The sequence below is a fragment of the Erpetoichthys calabaricus genome, chromosome 14, assembly GCF_900747795.2.
Source record: "Erpetoichthys calabaricus chromosome 14, fErpCal1.3, whole genome shotgun sequence".
Lineage (NCBI taxonomy): Eukaryota > Metazoa > Chordata > Cladistia > Polypteriformes > Polypteridae > Erpetoichthys > Erpetoichthys calabaricus.
In genome coordinates, this window is record NC_041407.2 from 29,206,877 (window position 1) to 29,232,812 (window position 25,936).

The following is a 25,936-nucleotide window of genomic DNA, read 5'->3' on the forward strand; positions in this document are numbered from 1 at the left end:
GGATAAAAATACACATGTAAAAAATTCAACTGCAAAAGTATTTGAAGAATGTTTGTCTGCTCATCATCTGTTGCTCATGCAGTGTATACAATATTTGCTTAAGGACAGTAAAGGTGAGTTATCTTGGTTGTTTAATGGAGGTGTTTATATAATTGGAAAGCTAAAGCGTACCACAATGAACAAAACCTAATTTACAATTAAAGGGAAGAGTGTCCTTGCAGACCATTGCATTGAGTTGTTTGAATGACACAAAATATTATTGAATATTCAATTCTATAAAGATCTTGGTGCTCTTGCAGGAAGACTAAATGCAGAATTCCAAATTTCACCTATGGGATTAACAAAGTTTGCTCTAATATTTCCACAAAGGGTGAAACAATTTACTTTTAAGTTCGCCACTACGGATAATGAAATCCAATTTCTGACTATAATGGTACCAGTCTCTCAATGTTTTTCAAACTTTTATATTTTGTGGATATTAAAACACACAGGAGAGCACGCACAAACAGAGTGGTTGAAATTGATATGGAAGAGAGAGAAATGATTAAGGTCTGGATCTTAAGGCCAGAATATCAACGTGCCTCAAGTGAATCAGTTTCACGTTTCATAGTTAAGGAGAATATTCCTCACTCCAAGCATTACATTTATCTAATGATGCAAGCAGGAATAAGGACTAAAAAAATATGCCTTTTAATTGAGATTTTCCTACAAGTGATTTGGTTTGTTAGTTGAATTGAATATAACAGTCACATCCAGCCATTTCTGGACCAAAGTTGACACTACCAAGTCGAACAGTCCTATGTCATGCTGATTATAAATGGATTTAGGCGATATGATGTCAGTCGGGTATTGAAAGGCAGACTTTAGAGCCAAAGGACAATTGCTTTTGAAAAAAGCTTTGAGTGAAAAATCTAAGTGTTTATAAGGGTCTTTAAGATTCACAGTTTTGAATGGTTTCTATGTTTTGGAAAAAGAAATCTGATACAATATTCTCTTATTTTAAAAATGTAAGCACATTATCGTGCTAATGTATTTGTGCATGCAAAATTATTCTCAGGCTCTCTCTCTTTACAAGTAGACATAGTCATTTTTTGCTGAAACCAGTTTTGCATATAGCGCAACTGCCACTATTTTTTTTTTTTCTAAATTCAATTTGCACAAACTTTATTTTGTGTCACAAATTAGCAAGGATATGTAGAGATTAACAAACAGCCTTATAGTTGCATAATTTCATGCTCTCCTCAGTGAGTTCAAATTAGAGGTTAACTTGTGTCAATCAGGAGCAGGCAGGAATAGTTACATGGAGCAATAAATTGTTATTTGCACTTGTATGCTGTGCTGTATGTGTAACACCTACTTGAAGATTAGACTCTTGGGATATTTGAATTCACAGCCTATAACTTGGTTATTAATTTGATGAGTTAAATTTATACATTGAGACATTTGCCAATATCACACTGCTACTAAAGAGAACCACATGGCTGACCTGCATATTTAAATAAATACCAGGAGTCTCTCTGCAGTTGTAAGACAGCTATTCAATTGATCTTGCATATATAAAGAGGACATTAAATTTTAAACACATTAAAAGGTTCAGTGTAGTTTTTTCTAGTACAGCGTAAACACCAAAAAGTAACATGTTGGTTAAGAGTCTAAAATAAAGAAAACTGACATACACGATAAAGCAAACATTCATAGTAAAAAAAAAATGGAAAAGTCTTTTTGTTAAGAATTTAAATTTTTTATTGCTTGATCTGCCATTAGGACAATCTATAACAAAAGGATTATCATTTTAGCACATAAAATAAATCAAATCGTATACAGTCATTGAATAACAATAAAAAAATGGTCCATTGCTGATCTACAGCTCATAGAGAACTGTAAATACATGCTTGCTGAAGACTGGGCCAGAAGTAATAATTTTTAAAGCCCCGACCACATAAGCTAAGGCAAACTATGTCAACTGTGTTTTCCAAACATACATACTTATGATTTCACACACTGGTAAAGCTATAATTTTAATAAATGCTTAAATTAAAGCAACAGATTGACGCATCATAAAATAAACTGACTAAATAAAACCTGGGAGTGAAAAGCAAGTCAAAAGGATGGGGAGTTGTGGACATTAAAAAATGATTTTTTTTTCATTTTTTTTTTTTAAAATAATGCTCAGAGTAAAATTTGATTCAGATTTTTTTTTCCAGGTATTGCCTCTTTTTAATACTAACTATTGAATCACATCAATTTCAGGTGTCATATTATACTAAGAAAAATTTGCCACATAAAAATCCTAGGAAGATCAAGTCAAAATATTTCATGTAACATGGCACCTAAAAAGTTGTCCATACTGGTAAAACAAACATATCAAGGGTGGTGCAAGTACAAGAATTTTACGGGGATTTCAAGGTTTTATTTAGAGAAATACATTTTTTTTTTGTAAAGACATACTTTGTCCTTAAAAATAGTAGTAACTGTTTTAAAATTAAAACTATGTTTTGAAAAATAAACTGCCAGCACCAGATTTGAAATGCATGGCTTTTTAGTCTCCAAAAGACAAAAAATAGCACACAAATCTGTTGGAATTTCTAAACTGTACATGTTAACAGGAAAACGCACGTACACTTTGGTCAACAGAAGGATTAAGGTTTCACAATATGTATGCTGTAACTAAATAAATGTCAACTATGTATGATGTTAAACAAATCCATATTTAAACAATGACAAGTGCAGTAGACATGCGATTCTGTTCGTCTCATGAAATGTGACCTAATAGTTTTAGTAAACCATGATGATACCCTGTAAATAACACGTATAAAGACATACATTTAATGAGTTTTTTCTCCTTAAACGTCTTATGGGATTATCTTAAGAGCTTGCTGCCACTCCCACCTACAGTACTGTCCTACTTTACCTCATTCTGTACAAGAAATAATTATATATTTTGATTAAATACATCAATAAACTGTGACGTTTCATAAAAAATAGCATTGGTACACATGAAGTAATTAACACTTAACTGTAAAAATACTGTAATATCTTTAAGACCTTCTGAATAATTCTTGGTAAAAGAGGGATGAAATAAATCATCTTGATAAGCTATAACAGAAACCTGACAAGTCAGTCTTCACACTTCTATAATAAGAATATTTGTTGAGCAGTTATGGTATTAACATTTTTTGAACTGATCATTAAGCAAGTGTCTCCACCTTGTCTTTCAAACCATAACTGAGAAAAATTCACTTCTGTTCTCTTTTGATCTGCCTCATGTCCACAACAGCACTTATAAAACTGCAATGCATTACACAGATACTGTACAGTCTTTACGGCAAATATATAAAGTTAGAAAAGTAAATATTTTTATGAGAAGCACCATCCGCCAATTGAACTCTTCACCCAGGCACAAAAAAATCAAAATTACTAGCACAAATCCTTGGTGATATCAATCATCAATGTAAAAAAATTTCATGAAGTGACATTATTTCAACGAAATAAATGCATATACTATTTAAACTTCTGGCTTATAATGGTTCTTATAATGGTACTTATAACCATTAGTTACTGTTTGGCACTAGATTTATAGTCAAAATATTAAGTCTGTTAAAATGGACATTTCTCCAACAATCAGTGAACATTTATGACATTTTGAAGTTACAGTGTAAGGTACACTAGCTTTTTATCAAACTCAAACTCCTTTCTTAAAGAATAATTCAAGGAAAAAAATGTTTCAAGCTACGTATGTGGTGGTGGGATGGGTGCAAGTGTGTATGTGTGGTGGGTGGCACTAAACCAAATGGGAATGGATGGGGATCTGTCAGAAGATTTTGAAACGTTATAATTTTCAATCCTTTTTTTTTTTTTTTTTTTTAAAACAAAATGCAGAATAATTAAAATCAAGTGGCTTCATTATTCAATTGATATAAAGTGATAAAGTATACACTTTATACCTGTTAGCTTTGTTAATAATTCAAATTGTATTTTCACACGTAGCAAGTCTGAACTACAGACAACTTGAATAGTTTTATTTTTTGTGTATATGTGTTATGTATGTACACACACACATGCACACACGCACACAACTGAATAATAAAAAAAGTAATGCATTGGAAACCTGATTCGAAGCACTGAGCTGGACACACAGAAACCAACACTTAAGAAAGCATAATGCTGGTGGACCAGTAGATGTCATAAAAATGATAAACTAAGCAAACTGCATTTCTGGACCTTGCAATCAGAGAAAGGGTAAAGATTCTTTAGACAGACAGGGATACAAAGCTGTTATACTGTTGAATGTTTCGTTTGAGAATATCTGAACATGGCCCCAGCACACGTTCAAAGCGAGGTCTGTCAAGTTTTACGCACTTCAGGGGACCACGAGCTACCACAGTGGCTGCCCGAGGGCGATTCATTAGAAGAGCTATTTCACCTGAAGGAAAAAGAAAAGGTTGATAATAGGTAAACAGGTGAAAACAAAACAAGGCATTTTAAAAAACAGAATTACAAAAGTCTTAAAATACTCAAAAATTAGATTATCAAAAATAAGAACAGAGTTTCATAAATACAATTTAAATATGTTAAGATAATTTGCAATACTTTGTTAGGCACACAGATTTTACATAGGAATGTAAATGCATGATTGTTACTGTCATGTAGTTTATGAACACTAAAGGTGACAGCAGATCAACTGCTGGATATTCAGAGAGAGTGGTTATGGTACATTTTTCAAATATTAATGGGGTATTAAACTCAATTTTTTTTAAATTCATAGTCCTATTGGAAGACATATTAAACAAAAAACTTAAAATTTAGTCAAATTAGTATTATAATCCACATGTGAGTTTCCCTTTTGGGTTTGCTGTTTCACTACATAAGAACCTCTGAACAGTATCCTGCAGTCATCACTCGTGACACTCTAATACAACATATGAGTAAATGTGCATTCACTGCGGAAAACAGTATGCCTATTATCTCAGGCTTAACAGATGATATGCCTGCCATAAAATAGTCTGTGTGTGACATAGCTGTAACATAAAGCTCTCTTTTGCCAGGTCCAAAATGCCAGAGAGATATACAACAGTAGACAACCGACTATCTTTCACTGCTTTCCTGATGCCATTCTTCATTAATTTATCATGGCATCATCATTTCCCATTGTGTTTCTACCACTGTCACTGTTGGCATAAACATCAATTAAACTTGAATTATTTACATTCCAAGTTTTACATTTACCACAGACTAAAGTGGCCTTTAATAGCAAATTAACTTTATCTTAGATTTTTTAATAGTGAGAAAAATTACAATAGTTGAACAGGCACATTACAATTTAAAATACTCTACGAAATATTAATGAACTCACACTACGAGTGATTAGTTGTGCAAATTTCAGTCACGTCTGTGACGAGAAACAGTTTTTCTCATATTATATGATCAGACAGATTTATGACATAAATAATGTGATTCAAGTATACAGTCCGTTAGAATGTGACAGTTTGGATCTGTGGGATAGCAGAACATTCATTATGGCGCACAGATTCCTTTTCCTGATGCCTTGCCAATTGAATCAGCCTCTCCAAGACCCATTTCTGTCAGAAGTAGCCCTGTGCTAGTTATATACTGTACAAGCTGTATGCTAAGATCTAAATAAATGGAAGCTTCTGTAAAGAGGAAGAGCAGAGGATGGCAGGCTATCTTGTAACCCTTTTGGAGGGAAAGTCACAAGCAGATTAGGTAAAAGAAAAAAAAGCACTAAGAAAAGGGCAGTCCTTGTTTAACATTTACCACAGACTTAAAACGGCTTTTAATAGCAAATACACTGTATTTTAGATTTTGTTTATTGTAGTGTAAAAAGTTTTGATAGTGATTGATTTAGGCACATTATGTAAATTCACACAATTTATACAAAACTCAATTAAGACTGCGATCAGAAACTGTTTTTACTCATCATATGTGATCAGCCAGTGTAAATGACTGATTGTTCTATAAGTTTGAGATAAACAATGTGAGCCAAGTAATAGACCAAATGCCTTTAAATCTTTCAAATGTTCTTTGATAGTCTATAAAGTAAATGTAGAAAATGGCCTACTGAAAGCTTTCTCTTGTTGAAATTGAATTAGTTAAGCTTTTGTTTGGTAGTACAGTGGAACCTCGGGTCACGACCGCAATTCGTTCCAAAACTCTGATCGCAACCCGATTTGGTCGTGACCCGAAGTAATTTCCCCTATAGGATTGATTGTATGTAAATACAATTAATCCGTTCCAGACCGTACAAGCTGTATGTAAATATATATATTTTTTTTTAAAGATTTTTAAGCACAAAATTAGTTAATTATACCATAGAATGCACAGTGTAATAGTAAACTAAATGTTTGCTTACTTCTTCTGCTTGGGCTCTCTCGCTCGCTCTCTCCCTCTCTCGTTCACACTCTCTCTCTCTCCCTCTCTCACTCTCTCTCTCTCGCTACACAGGGAGAAACTGAACACGTGCGGAAATCAGCGAGTACGAACCGGAAGGGAAACTGGCTTGTTTGTCACCCGAGTGTGTGGTCGTGAACAGATGCAAAAGTTTGGCAAACTTTTTGGTCGTAACCTGATTTGTACGTGGTCCGAGACGTTCATGACCCGAGGTTCCACTGTATATAGTATAAGAGCACATCATCAACAAATTCCAAAAAGTTTCAATAACTTGTAATCCCTTATCTATTATATAAAGATTTTCTGTTTCCTCTAGATCAGGGGTAGGCAACGTCGGTCCTGGAGTGCCACAGTATGTGCAGGTTTTTGTTCCAACCCAGTTCCTTAACGAGAACTCAATTATTGCTGATGAAGCACATATTGCTTAAGTGACATTTTAATGCTTCATTTTAGTGGTCTCGCTTGTTAAGGTTCTCCAACCTTAATTGCTTATTTCAATCTTAAACTGCTGCATTCAGTGTTTTAATTGCTCCTTATTAGCAATAAGATGTAAAAGACAAAGCAGCCAGCAGTTCTCCAGTTAGCTTTTTTCCAATTACATCTGTGTGTGTTCATCATGCACGGTTTGATTTAATAAAACACTTAATAGAAAAATGTGACAGACTGAAAATGATCTGTTTTAGGCTTCAAATCATTTGGATGATATCCTTGGAAAGGAAAAAAATCTACGATATAAAAGCCTTACATTGCACAGACTAACAAGCCATAAAATTAAATAAGGTCTGAGATTGGCAATGATTGGTTTCTAATTAAGCAATTGGGTTGAATGAAAACCTGTAGCCACTGCGGCTCACCAGGACCGACATTGCCTACCCCTGTTTTACATCTTATTGCTAATAAGGAGCAATTAAAACACTGAATGCAGCAGTTTAAGATTGAAATAAGCAATTAAGGTTGGAGAACCTTAACAAGCGAGACCACTAAAATGAAGCATTAAAATGTCACTTAAGCAATATGTGCTTCATCAGCAATAATTGAGTTCTCGTTAATGAACTGGGTTGGAACAAAAACCTGCACATACTGTGGCACTCCAGGACCGACGTTGCCTACCCCTGCTCTAGATTATATGTACAATGAAACAACCATCCACTGCTGGAGCAAAAGTAGTTATTTGTTAAACATGTAATTTCTGAATTTGTCTTGAATTATGAAGATAACCAACAAACAATCCACTAAAGGAACATTGTTAGTTATCACTGAAGTATGTGATTCCTGTATTGTTGCTTCATGATCATTACACATCATAGCTATTATGTGAAATAATTGCACGGTTGACTTGACAAACCACATTTTCACAATTCTAGGGCTACCAATTATTATTCAGATTCTACTGAATAACTCTTGGGCGGCACGGTGGCGCAGTGGGTAGTGCTGCTGCCTCGCAGTTGGGAGATCTGGGGACCTGGGTTCGCTTCCCGGGTCCTCCCTGCGTGGAGTTTGCTTGTTCTCCCCGTGTCTGCGTGGGTTTCCTCCAGGCGCTCCGGTTTCCTCCCACAGTCCAAAGACATGCAGGTTAGATGGATTGGTGATTCTAAATTGGCCCTGGTGTGTGCTTGGTGTGTGGGTGTGTTGGCACCCTGCCTGGGATTGGTTCCTGCCTTGTGCCCTGTGTTGGCTGGGATTGGCTCCAGCAGACCCCCCGTGACCCTGTGTTTGGATTCAGCGGGTTGGAAAATGGATGGATGGATGAATAACTCTTCCTGACTATTGTGTATAATGTATGAAAACATAATATTGCTTGTTCCTACTACTAAATCTTAAGTGTCAACCTGTGAATATTTTACTTAATGAGAATAATCAATGACACTGAAGTCTGCTCTGAAATGATGGACATAGAGCTCACTTGATAGAAACAAAAACATGCAGGCACCGCTACACTGTAGAAACAGAGTGCAAGACTTAGGTCAGACACTTTTATTAGTTCTATTTGTTTTATCACTAACACGATGCTGTTAATTTTTGGTATTACATGTTTTTCTGGTGGATCTTTAAACATTTTTGAGTTTATGTTTATTCTGAATTTTAAATTGTGGCTTTATTTGAACAAATAAAATGACAAATAGTTGAATTAAAAAAATCTTTGACAAAAAGCTCTACAATTAAATAGTTTAGCACTACTTAAACCAAATCTAATGTATCATTTACCTTAATGTCTCCAACAAAACTATTTTTAGCATAAAAATGCAAACATTCTGAAAGTACTGTATGTAACACTGCAAAAGCTCAGTAAATGTTTTAATTGGGCATTATTATGAAGTTTAACTTCATTTCATTCTGTCAGTCATCTCAGCTTCTTACTTATAGAACATTCTAACCCATGCATGTGTAAAGCACAATATAATCAATATTTAATGAAAATTCACCAAAGTAATCAGATGGTCCCAACCGTCCAACTTCTACAAACTCTTCATTTTCTGACCTACGCTGCAGTACAGCTGCTGTACCCTGCAACAGGAAAAAAAAAAAATATTTGTACTTGCCATATTTATAAAAAAACATTATTTTAAATTCAAACACATGCAATTTAAATATCTAAAATATGCAACTGATTTTATAAACACAAACATGCGTAAATACCTGTCAGATATATATATATATATATATATATATATATATATATATATATATATATATATATATATACACACACACACACACAGCCATATGAAGTAAAAGTCACCAGGAGATCACAGAGGTGTTGTTTTCACTGTGTTTGTTAAACTTTAGGCCATGGCACTAATATTAAACAAGCTAAATATATTGAACACTGTTTGGTTCTAATTACTATAATCATTAATCAGAAAAGAGAAAAAATACCCTGTGATGCTCCTTTTAGATTATTTGGGTACGTGGAGGAAAATATACTTTTTTTCTCTTTATGCAGGTTTATATAGTCACTGTGCAAGGGTTTATACCATTTATGATTTTTCCAATTTCTTAATCTCAACCATATACAGTAATTCCACCAAACAGGTGGAACTGTAGTGTGTAAGAAATATAAATCTTAACTATGATGTAAAAAAAAAAAAAAAAAAAAAAAAAAAAAAAATCAGCACATGCATTTTAGTGAAAACGAGATAATGGGGACCAAATATACTTTTTTTCCCCTCTCTTTTAAAAGTGAAAAACACTCTTTCATGTGGGAGCTTTAAGGTAAAAAAAAAATCACAAGTTGAAATTATGTTTATAAATTGCAAGAGAAGAACAGAATGCTGACATCACTGTTCTAGTACTGATTTGGTAATCTATGTGGTGGTGTGAGCTATGCTGTGCGCGGCTAGCCTGTACTCGAACAGTCATGTCACCAGTCCAATTTTTTTTTTGGATATGGATTTGATATACTTTGTTAATCCCCAAAGGGAAATTGTCTTTTTATCCGATTTTTGGGGGTCAGAGCGCAGGGTCAGCCACTGTAGAGCGCCCATGGAACAACTTTCAGCTTAAGGGCCTTTCTCAAGGGCCCAGTGGAGTAGGATCCCTTTTGGCCATAATGGGATTTCAAGCAGCACCCTTCCAGATATCAGCGCAAATCCTTACTTTTTTACATAATTTTTCAGGAATCATGTGTAGCTTACATGCATCAATCCATCCACAAAATGCCTTGGAATTTGAGGGATGGTTAACATATTAAACAGTTCCTTTCCAAAACAATTGAAGAATGGCACATTTTCTAAATTCATTATTGTTATTTTGGCAGTGGCAAATTGATATTTAAATTAACACTGGGTGTCCACTGACAAAGACTGAACCTTGCAAAACATGTACTTTTGCCCTTACAAGATACTAGAATCTATCCTTTCCCCTGTTCTTATTTTCTAACTTCAAAGCATGACTATATAACACCAATACACACAAAAACCTTTTGCAGTTGAAAGTCATTACGGTAAAATAACAAAAACTAACAATAGGATACTGGACCTTTTGTGGAAAATAAAAGAGTTCTATGCAATAAGTTTATGAACAACGCAAGTCAAAGTTATGAATAAGTATTGCAAAGAAAATGGCAAGAATAGTTTGATTACTCTCTGAGGAAGGCAGAACATATTGAATTTTAAAATAAAAGGTTATAGCAGAATGACACATGAATAAACAGACAAGAGACTTAAGAAACCTGCTGATGTCTTAATAAACTCACATTACACAACTTTTCCAGGAATTGTCAGACAGACCTAATCTACATAATCTGAGTGTGAACCCAAAAACTCCCCCCACCCAGTCCTGAAGTCTGACACACCCAGTAACTCAACCGAAATAGTCTGCCTATTGCCCCAACAAAATCAAGCAGGTTTAAGTCTGCCTTATGTGTAGGGGCAGGCTTGGGTATGTGCGAGAGCTGACAATGAGTGCTCACCTCGAAGTAAAATGCATATAATACAGCTACATGGAACAACTAACATGGGTGTTTTGGACTGATGTCGTGTTACTGGTTGTCAGAAAAAGGGGTAAGCTTGTGATACTCTAAGAATGTGAAAATATGCTAGAAAGATGTTTTGCGATTATCTAAGATGACATACCCTGCAATTTCCTGTTGTGTAATCTGACATTCTTAGATGAGGAGATAAGCAAGTTTGACATCCCCTTTGACTAGAAGTTGTGTAATGCGACATTGGCTTAAGAAAAGGAGAGGAATAATTTGATTAACTTCTGGGATAAACAGACTACTTCTTCTTCTTTCGGCTGCTCCCGTTAGGAGTCACCACAGCGGATCATCTTCTTCCATATCTTTCTGTCCTCTGCATCTTGTTCTGTTACACCCATCACCTGCACGTCCTCTCTTACCACATCCATAAACCTTCGCTTAGGCCTTCCTCTTTTCCTCTTCCCTGGCAGCTCTATCCTTAGCATCCTTCTCCCAATATATCCAGCATCTCTCCTCTTCACCTGTCCAAACCAACACAATCTCGCCTCTCTGACTTTGTCTCCCAACTGTCCAACTTGAACTGACCCTCTAATGTACTCATTTTTTAATCCTGTTCATCCTCGTCACACCCAGTGCGAATCTTAGCATCTTCAACTCTGCTACCTCCAGCTCCATCTCCTGCCTTCTGGTCAATGCCACCATCTCCAACCCATATAACATAGCTGGTCTCACTACCATCCTTTAGACCTTCCCTTTCACTCTTGCTGATACCCGTTTGTCACAAATTACTCCTGACACTCTTCTTCACCTCTCTTCCACAATCCCCATTTCTCTGTACTGTTGATCCCAAGTATTTAAACTTATCCACCTTCGCCAACTCTACTCCCTGCATCCTCACCATTCCACTGACCTCCCTCTCATTTACACACATGTACAGTATTCTGTCTTGTTCCTACTGACCTTCATTCATCTCCTCTCTGCTCCCTACTATCGCTACAGATCACAATGTCATCAGCAAACATCATAGTCCACGGTGACTCCTGTCTAATCTCATCTGTCAACCTGTCCATCACCAATGCAAATAAGAAAGGGCTCAGAGCTGATCTCTGATGTAATCCCACCTCCAACTTCAATGCATCCGTCACTCCTACTGCAGACCTCACCACTGTCACACTTCCCTCATACATATCCTGTACAACTATTACATACTTCTCTGCCACTCCCGACTTCCTCATACAATACCACAGCTCCTCTCGAGGCACCCTGTCATATGCTTTCTCCAGGTCCACAAAGACGCAATGCAACTCCTTCTGGCCTTCTCTAAACTTCTCCATCAACATCCTCAGAGTAAACATTGCATCTGTGGTGCTCTTTCTTGGCATGAAACCATACTGCTGCTCACTAATCATCACCTCACTTCTTAACCTAGCTTCCACTACTCTTTCCCATAACTTCATGTTGTGGCTCATCAATTTTCTTCCACTGTAGTTACTGCAGTCCTGCACATCCCCCTTATTCTTAAATATCGGCACCGGTACACTGCTTCTCCACTTCTCATGCATCCTCTCACTTTCCAAGATTCCATTAAACAATCTGGTTAAAAACTGCCATCTATCCTAAACACCTCCATGCTTCCATAGGTATGTCATCTGGACCAATGGCTTTTCTATTCTTCATCCTCTTCATAGCTGTCCTTACTTCCTCCTTGCTAATCCGTTGCACTTCCTGATTCACTATCTCCATATCATCCAACCTCTTCTCTCTCTCGTTCTCTTCATTCATCAGCCTCTCAAAGTACTCTTTCCATCTGCTCAACACACTCTCCTTGCTTGTGAGTACGTTTCCAACTTTATCCTTTATCACCCTAACCTGCTGCTCATCTTTCCCAGCTCGTTCCCTCTGTCTAGCCAGTCGGTACAGGCCCTTTTCTCCCTCCTTAGTGTCCAACCACTCATACAACTCATCAAACGCCTTTTCTTTAGCCTTCGCCACCCCTCTCTTCACCTTGCGCCTTATCTCCTTGTACTCTTGTCTACTTTGAGTCTCTGACTATCCCACTTCTTTGCCATCCTCTTCCTCTGTATACTCTCCTGTACTTCCTCATTCCACCACCAGGTTTCCTTTTCCTCCTTCCAGGTGTCACACCAAGCACCCTTCTTGCTGTCACCCTTACTACATCTGCAGTAGTTTCCCAACTGTCTAGTAACTCTTCACTGCCACCCTGTGCCTGTCTCACCTCCTCCCTAAACTCAACCTTGCAGTCTTCCTTTTTCAACTTCCACCATTTGATTCTTGGCTCTGCCCTCACTCTCTTCCTCTTCTTGATCTCCAACGTCATCCTACAGACCACCATCCTATGCTGCTTAACTACACTTTTCCCTGCCACCACTTTGCAGTCTTCAATCTCCTTCAGATTGACTCTTCTGCATAGGATGTAATCTACCTGTGTACATCTTCCTCCACTCTTGTACGTAACCCTATGTTCCTCCCTCTTCTTAAAATACGTATTCACCACAACCATGTCCATCCTTTTGGCAAAATCCACTATCCTCTGACCTTCTTCATTCCTCTCCTTGACACCGTACCTACCCATCACCTCCTCGTCTCCACTGTTCCCTTCACCAACATGCCCACTGAAATCCGCTCCAATCACCACTTTCTGTCCCTTGGGTACACTGTTCATCATTTGATCCAACTCACTCCAAAAATCTTCTCTCTCACCAATTGCACACCCAACTTGCGGTGCATATGCACTAACAACATTCATCATCACACCTCCAGTTTCCGGCTTCATAATCATTACTCTGCCTGGCACTCTTTTCACCTCCAAAACACTCTTGACATACTGTTCCTTCAGAATAACTCCTACCCCATTTCTCCTCACACTGTCACCATGATAGAACAATTTGAATCCACCTCCAATCCACCTGGCCTTACTCCCCTTCCATTTAGTCTCTTGCACGCACAATATATCAGCCTTCCTTTTCTCCATCATATCTGCTAACTCTCTCCCCTTATCAGTCATACTACCAACATTCAAAGTTCCTACCCTCAGTTCCACTCTCTTTACCTTCCTCCAATCCTCCGGACAAGTCTCTCCCCCCCTCTTCTTCTCCTTCTTCGGCCAACAGTAGCCCAATTTCCACCAGCACCCTGTTGGCTAACAGTACTGGTGGCGGTCGTTGTTAACCCGGGACTCAACTGATCTGGTATGAAAAATTCCCTAAAATGTCCACAAAATTTGGGCTTTACAGTAATATGACAGTCCAAAAGGAAAGCGGATTGATTTTGGAAAACTCGATGAAAAATAAGTGCACATCAGAAACAATTTTATTTTTGGAATTGTATTTGTTTCAATAGACAGATCATTAAGCAAAACACTACTGGTCAAAAATCACAAAAAGAAATACTGTAAATAATACCTCAAGAATAATAAAGAATTCATCTCCAGGTTCTCCCTGCACCACAATCTTTTGTCCATCCTCAAACTGCACAGGTTCCAGGGCATCAGCAACTGTCAAGCGTTCCCACTTATCCAAAGATTCTGTTTAAAAACGGCAAAGAATTGTTCAACAAAGCACTTTTTTTAAATACAAGCATTTTAATCAGTTTAAGAAACAAGGCAACTTTAAGTGTGTCATTACAAAGTAATGGTTCTTAAAAGAAGTAAATATCATAGCTAAAATGTGGTATCTAATAAACAAGATTTATAGGACACTGTTTTAATGTTGGAAGGATTTCATCCTATTCATACAGACGAAGACCCAGTTTGATGTGGAAAAAAGGCAGGAGGAGGTCTGGACATAAATGTGAATGAGGAATGAAGAAAAAGGGAGCACATTACAGCTAAAGCTAATATTCTACAACTCTGTGATGCAAGCGATGACGTAGTGTGCTGGGCTGAGAACATCACTTCAGGAGAGACCCACAGAACAAACAATCTAATTAAAAGGCATGTTCAGTTATGGGATGCACTCTCTACCCAGGTAGTAGCAGATGAGGAAGAGAAGACAAAACAGAGTCATTATGAACAATGCTGCACACACTCTCTTTGACACACTAGCATCAAATACTTTTAGCAAAGTAATTATTGAGAAGTGTGCTAAGGAACGCTACTGGTACTCCTTTATACCAATAACATTTTTTTTTAAAAATTCTTGACTGTTACCGTCAGTAGTTTTTCTTTTTAACAAAATCTTGTATGTACTTGTTATAATATTTATGCATTTATTTAATGAATTTCAGTAAAAAAAAAATAAAGCCAAAATTTCCTCCTTGGGACAAATAATGTTTTGTTTATTTCTCGACTAAAATCTAACACCTATGTCCTTAACCCAGTCTGAACAAGGTTTTTCAAAGAAATCTCAGATGTGCTAATTATGGTGTACTTGCAATAGTGAATGTATCATTACATACCAGTGTCTTCCCAGATAAATTTCATTTAGGTTTTAGAACATATACAGTGCATCCAGGAAAGTATTTACAGCACATCACTTTTTCCACATTTTGTTATGTTACAGCCTTGTTCAAAATTGATTAAATTCATTTTTTTCCTCAGAATTCTACACATAACACCCCACAATGACAACGTGAAAAAAGTTTGAGGTTTTTGCAAATTTATTAAAAATAAAAAAACTATTTAAGACATTGCCAGAGTGGCCCACCAATTGACTATAGCGATTTATTGGAATACTGTGGTCTAAGATGTCAAATGCTATGCTAAGATCTGGTTGAACAATAAAAGATACATGGCCTCTGTCTGTATTAACTGGTACGTCATCTGCTACTTTAAGCAGTGCAGTTTCTGTTCAACGATTTACAGTGCATCCAGAAAGTATTCACAACGCATCACTTTTTCCATCTTTTGTTATGTTACAGCCTTATTCCAAAATGGATTAAATTCATTTTTTTCCTCAGAATTCTGCACAGAACACCCCATAATGACAACGAGAAAAAAGTTTACTTGAGGTTTTTGCAAAATTATTTAAAATAAAAAAATTGAGAAAGCACATGTACATAAGTATTCACAGCCTTTGCCGTGAAGCTCGAAATTGAGCTCAGGTGCATCCTGTTTCCCCTGATCATCCTTGAGATGTTTCTGCAGCTTAATTGGAGCCCACCTGTGGTAAATTCAGTTGACTGGACATGATTTGGAAAGGCACACACTTGTCTATATAAGATCCCACAGTTGACAGTTCATGTCAGAGCACAAACCAAGCATGAAGTCAAAGGAATTGTCTGTAGACCTCCGAGACAGGATTGTCTCAAGGCACAAATCTGGGGAAGGTTACAGAAGATTACAGAAAAATTTCTGCTGCTTTGAAGGTCCCAATGAGCACAGTGGCCTCCATCATCCGTAAGTGGAAGAAGTTCGAAACCATCAGGACTCTTCCTAGAGCTGGCCGGCCATCTAAACTGAGCGATCTGGGGAGAAGGTCCTTAGTCAGGGAGGTGACCAAGAACCCGATGGTCACTCTGTCAGAGCTCCAGAGGTCCTCTGTGGAGAGAGGAGAACCTTCCAGAAGGACAACCATCTCTGCAGCAATCCACCAATCAGGTCTGTATGGTAGAGTGGCCAGACGGAAGCCACTCCTTAGTAAAAGGCACATGGCAGCCCGCCTGGAGTTTGCCAAAAGGCACCTGAAGGACTCTCAGACCATGAGAAAGAAAATTCTCTGGTCTGATGAGACAAAGATTGAAGTCTTTGGTGTGAATGCCAGGCGTCACGTTTGGAGGAAACCTGGCACCATCCCTACAGTGAAGCACGGTGGTGGCAGCATCATGTTGTGGGGATGTTTTTCAGCTGCAGGAACTGGGAGACTAGTCAGGATAAAGGGAAAGATGACTGCAGCAATGTACAGAGACATCTTGGATGAAAACCTGCTCCAGAGCGCTCTTGAGCTCAGACTGGGGCAATGGTTCATCTTTCAGCAGGACAACCCTAAGCACACAGCCAAGATATCAAAGGAGTGGCTTCAGGACAACTCTGTGAATGTCCTCGAGTGGCCCAGCCAGAGCCTAGACTTGAATCCGATTGAACATCTCTGGAGAGATCTTAAAATGGCTGTGCACCGACACTTCCCATCCAACCTGATGGAGCTTGAGAGGTGCAGCAAAGAGGAATGGGCGAAACTGGCCAAGGATAGGTGTGCCAAGCTTGTGGCATAAAATATTCAAAAAGACTTGAGGCTGTAATTGCTGCCAAAGGTGCATCAACAAAGTGTTGAGCAAAGGCTGTGAATACTTATGTACATGTGATTTCTCAGTTTTTTTATTTTTAATAAATTTGCAAAAACCTCAAGTAAACTTTTTTCACGTTGTCATTATGGGGTGTTGTGTGCAGAATTCTGAGGAAAAAAATGAATTTAATCCATTTTGGAATAAGGCTGTAACATAACAAAAGATGGAAAAAGTGATGCGCTGTGAATACTTTCTGGATACACTGTAAATCGTAGAACAGAAACTGCACTGCTTAAAGTAGCAGATGACGTACCAGTTTATACAGACAGAGGCCATGTATCTTTTATTGTTCAACCAGACCTTAGCATAGCATTTGACATCTTAGACCACAGTATTCCAATAAATCGCTATAGTCAATTGGTGGGCCACTCTGGCAATGTCTTAAATTGGTTTCAGTCTTATTTAACAGGTTGAAAATTCTGTTATTTATTGTGATTGTAGTTCAGACATCCATGATCGGGCATATTGCATACCATAAGGATCTATTTTAGGCCCGCTGTTATTTTCAATCTGTTTGTTCCCATTAGGCCAGATTATTTCAAAACACAAGGTGAACTACCACAGCTATGCAGATGACAGACAGCTTTACCCATCTATAACACGTAATGACCCCAACACTCTGGGCTTTCCGACCCAATGTCTGTTCTGTATTTTTGAGTGTATAATAGTAAGAACATTTAAGACAGCCAGAATGCCCAGTGGGGGCTGGGTGGTCTTTTGGCCTGGAACCCCGACAGATTTAGTTTTTTTTTTTTCCCCCTGTAGCTTAACTGGAGGTTGTTTTTTTTTTTTTTTTTTTGTCGACACTGGTCAATTGATCTGATTATTGCACTGTCATTTAGTGACTTAAAAAAAATCCATGTTTAATTATTTCTCTTTATTATATACCTATATTATGTAGCTGTGCATTATTTTTTGTGTACTATTTATGCATTGTTTATCAAATTTTAAATCTGTTTTTCTTTGCATGTAACTACTTCTTTATCATCTTGTACAACACTTTGAGCTACATCATTTGCATGAAAATGTGCTATTTAAATAAATGCTGTTGCTGTTGTTATACATCTATCCATCCTTACACATTTACTTTCCAGAACAAATGCAATATCTATCTTTTGCCACAATAGTAATCAGGTACACTACATCCTTTGCTATTGAGACCCAGACACTGCACATTCCAAGAGACTATTGATTGGTTGGGCATTACAGGAATGGGGAGTACTAAAAAGTGTAAAAGATCACACAAGACAGTATTAACTGGTTACAGTGATCCCTCGCTATATCGCGATTCGCCTTTCGCGGCTTCACTCTTTCGCGGATTTTATATGTAAGCATATTTAAATATATATCGCGGATTTTTCGCTGGTTCGCGGATTTCTGAGGACAATGGGTCTTTTAATTTCTGGTACATGCTTCCTCTGTTGGTTTGCCCAGTTGATTTCATACAAGGGACGCTATTGGCAGATGGCTGAGAAGCTACCCAACTTACTTTTCTCTGTGTCTCTTGCGCTGACTTTCTCTGATCCTGACGTAGGGGTTGTGAGCAGGGGGGCTGTTCGCACACCTAGACGATACGGACGCTTGTCTAAAAATGCTGAAAGATTATCTTCACGTTGCTATAGGGCTGCACGATAACAGAAAAAATGATTATCACGATTATTTTGCTCAAAATTTTTATCACGATTAATAATGACGATTATTCCTTTGGTAAATGAAGTCTGTGACCAAAGCAGTGTAGCCTCGGCCAGTTATTCACAGACGCTGCCCTAATCATATTAGCTGCGTTGTCCGTTGTGATGCACACAAGTCTTTCTTCCACCAAGCCCCAAGCGGACATCGCTTCTTTGAGGCCCACTGCAATAAACTCCGCTGTATGGTCTTGTGGGAAAAACGAAGTTTGCAAAAGCTTGCTTTTCATCTCAAACTCGCTGTCAATAAAATGAATTGTCAAGCTCAAATACGGTTCCGCAGTTCTGCTTGACCATAAGTCGGTCGTGGCAGCAAAATATTCAAGGCTGAGCCTGAGAATTTCTCTTTCTATTTCTTTTCGGCATTTCGCATACAGCGAGGGCAGCGCAACATTGGAAAAATGGTTGCGTGAGGGAATGCTATATCTTTTATCAAGTGTTTTGTTAAACCCCTCACTGCTCACGGTGGTTATTGGACACATATCCTTGGCTATATGGTACGTGATCGCCTCTGTTATTTCCCGGTGTCTTTGCGAGCTAGGCAGATATGGTATTGCGTTGAACAATGTCCCTGATATTGTTGTCTGTGTTGTGGATGGCTGGTAATTTTTTGTTGTTGCCGTTTGTGCCTTCAGTCGTTGAAATTCTTGATAGTGTACTTTGTGGTGGCTTTTAAGGTGGTTGATGAGGTTTGTTGTGTTACCTTGGGACGTTTGGATGGAACAGGAGCAAAGTTTGCACAAGACTCGTACCTGATCACATCATATTCCTCGAAATCGAAATAGTTCCAGACAACTGAGTATGACCCCTTTTTAGGAACTAACGATCGCACTTCTGCACCTTCCTCACGTTGCTCCGTCATCATATGTTTATTCTGACTAACTGTTATTGCTGCTATTGACTTCTACTGCTTCAGAAAGCGCTTGCAATCTAGACGCAGTAACGTCATAGTGACGCAGTCCAATCCGTAAACTCAGCCCATAAAAAACAGTTTTGTCTTTATACTGTAAAATCGCGACGATATTTATTAACTGATCGTGGGTCATAAATATCGTTATCATGAGAAAAAAAGATTAATCGTGCAGCCCTACGTTGCTACCTTCTGTGTGCAGCTGCTTAGTGAAGCAACATGCTGCACGGTGCTTCACATACTTAAAAGCTCAAAGGGCACGTATTGATTTTTCACTCTTTGTTTTTATCTGTCTCTATCTCTCTCTCTCTCTCTCTCCCTGCTCCTGACGGAGGGGGTGTGAGCTGCCGCCTTCAACAGCTTTGTGCCGCATACTTAAGCCAAACAGCCCTATTGATTTGTTTGCTCTGCTCTCTGTTTCTGACAGCCTGTGCTCCTGACACGCACTCCTTTGAAGAGGAAGATATGTTTGCATTCTTTTAATTGTGAGACAGAACTGTCATCTCTGTCTTGTCATGGAGCACAGTTTAAACTTTTGAAAAAGAGACAAATGTTTGTTTGCAGTGTTTGAATAACGTTCCTGTCTCTCTACAACCTCCTGTGTTTCTGCGCAAATCTGTGACCCAAGCATGACAATATAAAAATAACCATATAAATATATGGTTTCTACTTCGCGGGTGGCTCTGGAACGCAACCCCCGCGATGGAGGAGGGATTACTGTATTTGGAAATATTGGATGGGAGAGATGGCTGGGGAGTACTTATCCAGGTGGGCTCGTGTTTGTATCGTTGAGCTGTATTGTGAATTTGGTGTAAAGCGTTCAGCAGTTTGTACAATCCCAAGCAGCACATTATTCCTAACATCACTCCGCAGTAGTGCCACACACAATATGGCGGTGATGCCTGCGCCTTCACTCCGCAGTAGTGCCAATCACAATATGGCGGTGACGCCTGCGCCCTATCTTTGTGGACCTGTGGGGCCTCCGTAGCCTCTTCCGTTTGAATCTGGGCTGCAGCGCAGAATCCTCTTTTTTGTGTGGATGTGTCGTTAGTCATTAGCTATGGGCGCGTTGTTGCTTCATTTCTCATTCACGTCAGTTGAGCTCTTTCGTTTTTGGGCCGTGACTCCTTCGTTCGCGGTGGATACGACTTCGCGTGCGGTTTATGAGACGCGCGCTGTACGCGCCTGCGCAGTATGTCTCATGGTCCCATTGCTGTGTACCTGCGTCCATTCCATCCGGTTTTCGCCATGTGCCTGCGTCCATGCCATCCAGTTTACTATTCTCGGTTAGTAATATGGATAAAAGCGTATTTGTTTTGTTACGCCTTTGGTGAAAGTGTTTCTTGGATATTTGGGCTTCATACATCCTACATTTCACATCAAAATGATGTCATTACTATAACACATGAAAACATTTTCTGTTTCAGCTGTGTGTTCAGCATTTCTTGTACTGCATTTCTTCTCTCATGCTATATTTACACATTGTTGTAGACATGGAATACAAATGAAATATATATATTTCAATTCATGGCATTTCATTACCTATATAATTCCTTACAAACACAGGGCAATGCTTTCATCTGACTGAATGGGGGGGTAGGTTATAGCAGGCTGCATTCTGCTAATCACATTTGCAAAACAAAAGTGGGCTATTAGTGCAGTGTATAAGCAGCTTCGAGGTTCTTGGCGTATGTCAGGAAAATTTAAGGTGGTCAGGGACAATGAAAAAAATCATAAGCTTCAGGAATTCTAGTGTTAATTCACTTCAGACAGTCAAGTTCCATCTAAAAAAATACCTGCAGAGTATCACACATGGTTGTTAACTCCTCTGCAATAAATTGAGTCTTATGTTAACTAGTAACACATCCATATCTGTTGTAGTGGATCACTTTGCGTCAAAATATACTTCTTTGCTGGAGAAGAGGCAGCAGGATATAGTCTGTTTGAACAAGATGGCATAGCCAAAGTTCAAGGGGTAAGATATGTTCTGGAACTTGAATTGAGAGTTTCTGCATATTTAAAAATGTAAAAAAAAAGTGAATGGCACCACTGAGCGAAACTGGCAAAAAGCCTTCAAGGGTCACATGATCTCTGCCATTAATAGACCTAATAGAATCCAAGAATAAGACTGAATAAAAATATGGTTCAAATTCAGTTTTATTCAAAAACACAAGAAAACTGAATAAAAAAAAAATGTTCAAATGACATGTTGATGTGAATGTCCACGTGCGAGGAAAACTAACTAACATACACCATAGACTTTGCGGTGTCTGTTTGCTCAACAAGACACCAAGAAGAAATGACTGAGCTGCATTTGCATGTCTGCTTTTATCCCTTCAGCTGTAACTATTACAATTACCATAAATTTACACAGGATGTTACAGACTCACATCAAATGTATGTTTTTATTATGTAATAATAATAACAGCAGCTCACTACTCAAAGCTCTAAATGCTACGACGACACGAGATTCAAACCTGTGACCTTGAGGTTGTTAAGCAGTACCTCTTCCACTGTACCATCTGAGACGGAACAGTGTTATCACTCTGACAACTGGTTGAAAATGAAAAGTTCAAACTTCTCTTACATTGTACCGACTTACAGTTGGGATTCAGCAACATGTCTATTGAGCAATTTCTTTTTCTTCAGTTTTATTCTTGAAAAAAAGCATACTTATTTTGTTGCATCTTTTGTGAAAGTGGCTGCATTCTGCTAATCCACACATTTGCAAAACAAAAGCTTTTCGCGCAGTGATAAGGAGCTACAGCTTCTTGTTGTATGTTGGGAAAATTTAAGGAGGTCAGGGACAACGAAAAAAATCGTAAGTAGTGCTGGGCGGTATACCGGTTCATACCGAAAACCGTTTTTTATTTTTTTTATGATATGGATTTTTCTTATACCGCAACACCAGTTTAAATTGTCTAAACATTCGGAATGTGGCGCAGCGGGAAACTGTTCAAGTGGGGACCTTTTTCACTGCTACACCGCTAAACACAGATTTGTTGCACTAGGGCTCTTTTTCACTGCTACACCACCAAATAGTGGGCGGCAGCATAGGTATGCCGCACGGTGAAAATGGACAGAGAGCCGAAAAAAAGCAGTCACGTCTGTCGCCTGGAGATGCTTTAGTTTTAAAAGGTCAGATGTGTAAATACTGTTTCTATACTACTGGATAATACTGCAAGCCAAGTTGTACTTGTTTTATTTGTTTTCAATACAGTGTAATGTACCTGGGTACTGTGTAATAGTGTGACGACATTTTGACTTTATTCTCGACATTTCCACTTTATTCTCGTCATAAGCGTCAAGATTAAAGTCGACATGTTGACTTTATTCTCGTAATTTGTCATTAAAGTAGAACATCGTAAAATAAACTTCATCATAAAATGAATATTTAATTTACTAGATTTTCTCAAACCCCGTCATAAGTTATATAGCACATTAAATGCTTTGTGTTAAGTGATTCGTTCAGAGATGGGCGCAACTCTGAATGGATGGCATAATTAAACATGTATAACGAAGATATTTTTAAAGTTCTGAACACTCCATGGGCTAAGTTTATAACTAGTTTTAATTTCACAAAGACGTTTATCGTATGGTGTTTGGTCATGTGGTGAAAGAAAAAGGAAGGATAGGAACTGGAGTTTTGGTAGCCTACATCAGATAAAGACAGCATGCATGCAATAAAGATAGCCCGCTCAGAAGAACATGCATTGAATTCTGTGTTCGTGTCTCCAACCAGCAGATCACAAACCCAACATTTACACAATATTTAAGTTAAACATGTGCGATAGCTATTCATACATCCAGTTTTTTGGAGCCTCGTCACAGCTGCCATAAAGTTCTCTACACTGAACATACACCTGGGGACCCCTTACTGCGAGGGAGCAGCACTACCGCCTCACTACCGTGCATGTGTAATACCTGCTTTAATGCATTTCATCATGAAAATGATATCAAGTATTTATCTTAGCATTCTAAATTTTCAGAAAGCAGGAATATCATGAAGTGAATGGATTCTGTATGGTGATCACTGTCTTCTCTTAGTGCGAAGGAAGTCAGTTTAAGAAGTGTAGTGATTAACCACTGGGTCGGGGAACGTAACACAAAGCATTTAATGTGCTGCATTAATTTATGACGGGGTAAATTAAGTAATTGATTAAACATTGATTTTAGGAAGAAGTTTAGTTTACGACATTCTACTTTAATTATGAAGTAAACTATGAGAATAACATTGATTTTAGGAAGAAGTTTAGTTTACGACATTCTACTTTAATTATGAAGTAAACTATGAGAATAAAGTGGAAATGTCGACTTTAATCTCAACATAAACGGCGAGAATAAAGTGGAAATGTCGACTTTTATCTCGACATAAACGACAAGAATATAGTAGAAATGTTGACTTTGTTCTCGACATATAGTTTGTTTTTTTCTTTCCAGTATAGCTTAGCTTGAAGCAAGGTCCATATTAATGCAGTTTGCCTAAATGATGGTTCAGCTGGTAAAGATGTCATCACCAAGTTGCACTTGTTGTATTTTATTTTAATTTGGTGAATACTGCGTAATGCACCTGGGCTTGAAGTCTTGAAGTAATAGTGCAACTATCAGTAATAATACTATTATTTATTTTATTGTTATTATTTATTAGTTTAAATATTATGCAGTTTAATGATGATAAAGTTGTTTAAAAAGTCACTTTAACGTGTCAGTGGACAGAGATTGTTAACATTAACAGAAAGTGTAGTTGGTTTACAAAAAATATTTACTATTTATTCCTTTTCTAAGACATATTCGGTGCAATACAATTTTTGACAAGCACTTCTGGATATTTTACTAAGTCTAAATGCCTCTTTGTATGGTTGAAAATATGTTGTCAAAATTATAGTTTGATTTTGCAAAATTTGTTCAATAAAAAGGTTCTATATTTTGACTGCATCTGTCATGCAATGTGATACCTTCTCCATTAGTGCCACCCCCTTGGAAACTTTCACTTTATGGGGCAATGCAAAACTATATTAATACTTGTGTGCACATTAAAATGTTTTTTTTTTTTGTACAATGTACAATACTCTTGACAGTGGAATAGGTTATTCTTAGCCAGTAATTGCAGTGGAAAATGTGGTTAACATCCACTCATGCATGGGGAAAAAAATACCGTCGAATACCGTGAAACCGGGATAATTTAGAAAAATACCGTGATATAGAATTTTGGTCATACCGCCCACCCCTAATCGTAAGCTTCAGGGATTCTACTCTTAATAGGACACAGTGAAAAATTGCACTTTGCAAGTATCCAATCAGTTACTTAAAAATATTCTTACCCAAAATCGACACTTTGCTGAGAAATTCTTCATACATTTTTCTCTTTCTCAACGTACTTCCCTACAAAAAAAAAAAAAGTTTTAAGTTAGATTGCATTATCTATAATATCAAAATTTAATAAAATTTACAAATATAAATCTTAAAATGAGTGAATAGTAGTTTCTGATACAATGTACATTTTGGGTTTAGTTACTTTCTCCAAGAATCTAGATTTATTGTTAAAGGCAGATAAAAATCTGACAGAAATGTTGAAAACTAACATCTTTAATTTTTTATTTATTTTTAATTTTTATTGATTTTAATGAAATCACACGACATTCCATACAAATACATCAATTTTACAATAGGATTGAAAACAAATCAACCCCCACCCCTGAGAAAGAGAGCATGGCCAGCAGAATAAAATTTAAACCTAGTAAAAATAAGCAAATAAATAGAGTAATAAGTGAATATAGATAAATGGAGAAGACAAAAAAAAAGGGAGACAATCTGCTTCCTCAGTGCTTTAAAAGCTTACTTTAAAATGTTATTGATTAGATCCTGCCAGGTTTGGAAAAATTTCTGCACAAATCCTCTAAGTGAGAATTTTATTTTTTCCAATTGCAAATAATATATAACATCAGTTACCCATTGACTTAGAAGGGGAGAGTTAGGATTCTTCCAGTTGAGCAAGATAAGTCTACGTGCCAATAGTGTAGTAAAGGCAATTACAGTTTGTTTGTCCTTCTCCACTTTAAGCCCCTCTGGAAGTACACCAAACACAGCTGTTAGTGGATTAGGAGGGATTGGGACACCAAGGCTGTCTGAAAGTCATTTAAAAATCTTGGTCCAAAATGATGTTATTTAGTTCAGGCCCAGAACATGTGACCCAGTGAGGCTAGAACTTGATTGCAGCGTTAGCAGGTTGGATCTTGCCCTGGAAACATTTTGAATAATTTTAAGCAAGAC

At 37.7% G+C, this 25,936-nt stretch overlaps 1 protein-coding gene across 1 annotated transcript in view; it reads right to left on the reverse strand.

The window, feature by feature from the left end:
* Positions 1–1,719: 1,719 nt before the first annotated feature.
* LOC114664845 (cAMP-dependent protein kinase type I-alpha regulatory subunit) overlaps positions 1,720–25,936 on the reverse strand; it is a 77,557-nt gene continuing 53,340 nt past the window's right edge. Inside the window, exons 8-11 of the mRNA XM_028819130.2 lie at positions 24,988–25,048; positions 14,251–14,372; positions 8,832–8,913; positions 1,720–4,423 (exon numbers count right to left, since the gene is read on the reverse strand). Coding sequence (XP_028674963.1) covers positions 4,251–4,423; positions 8,832–8,913; positions 14,251–14,372; positions 24,988–25,048 — 438 coding nt within the window. The 3' untranslated portion in view covers positions 1,720–4,250. The remainder of the gene's footprint in view (positions 4,424–8,831; positions 8,914–14,250; positions 14,373–24,987; positions 25,049–25,936) is intronic.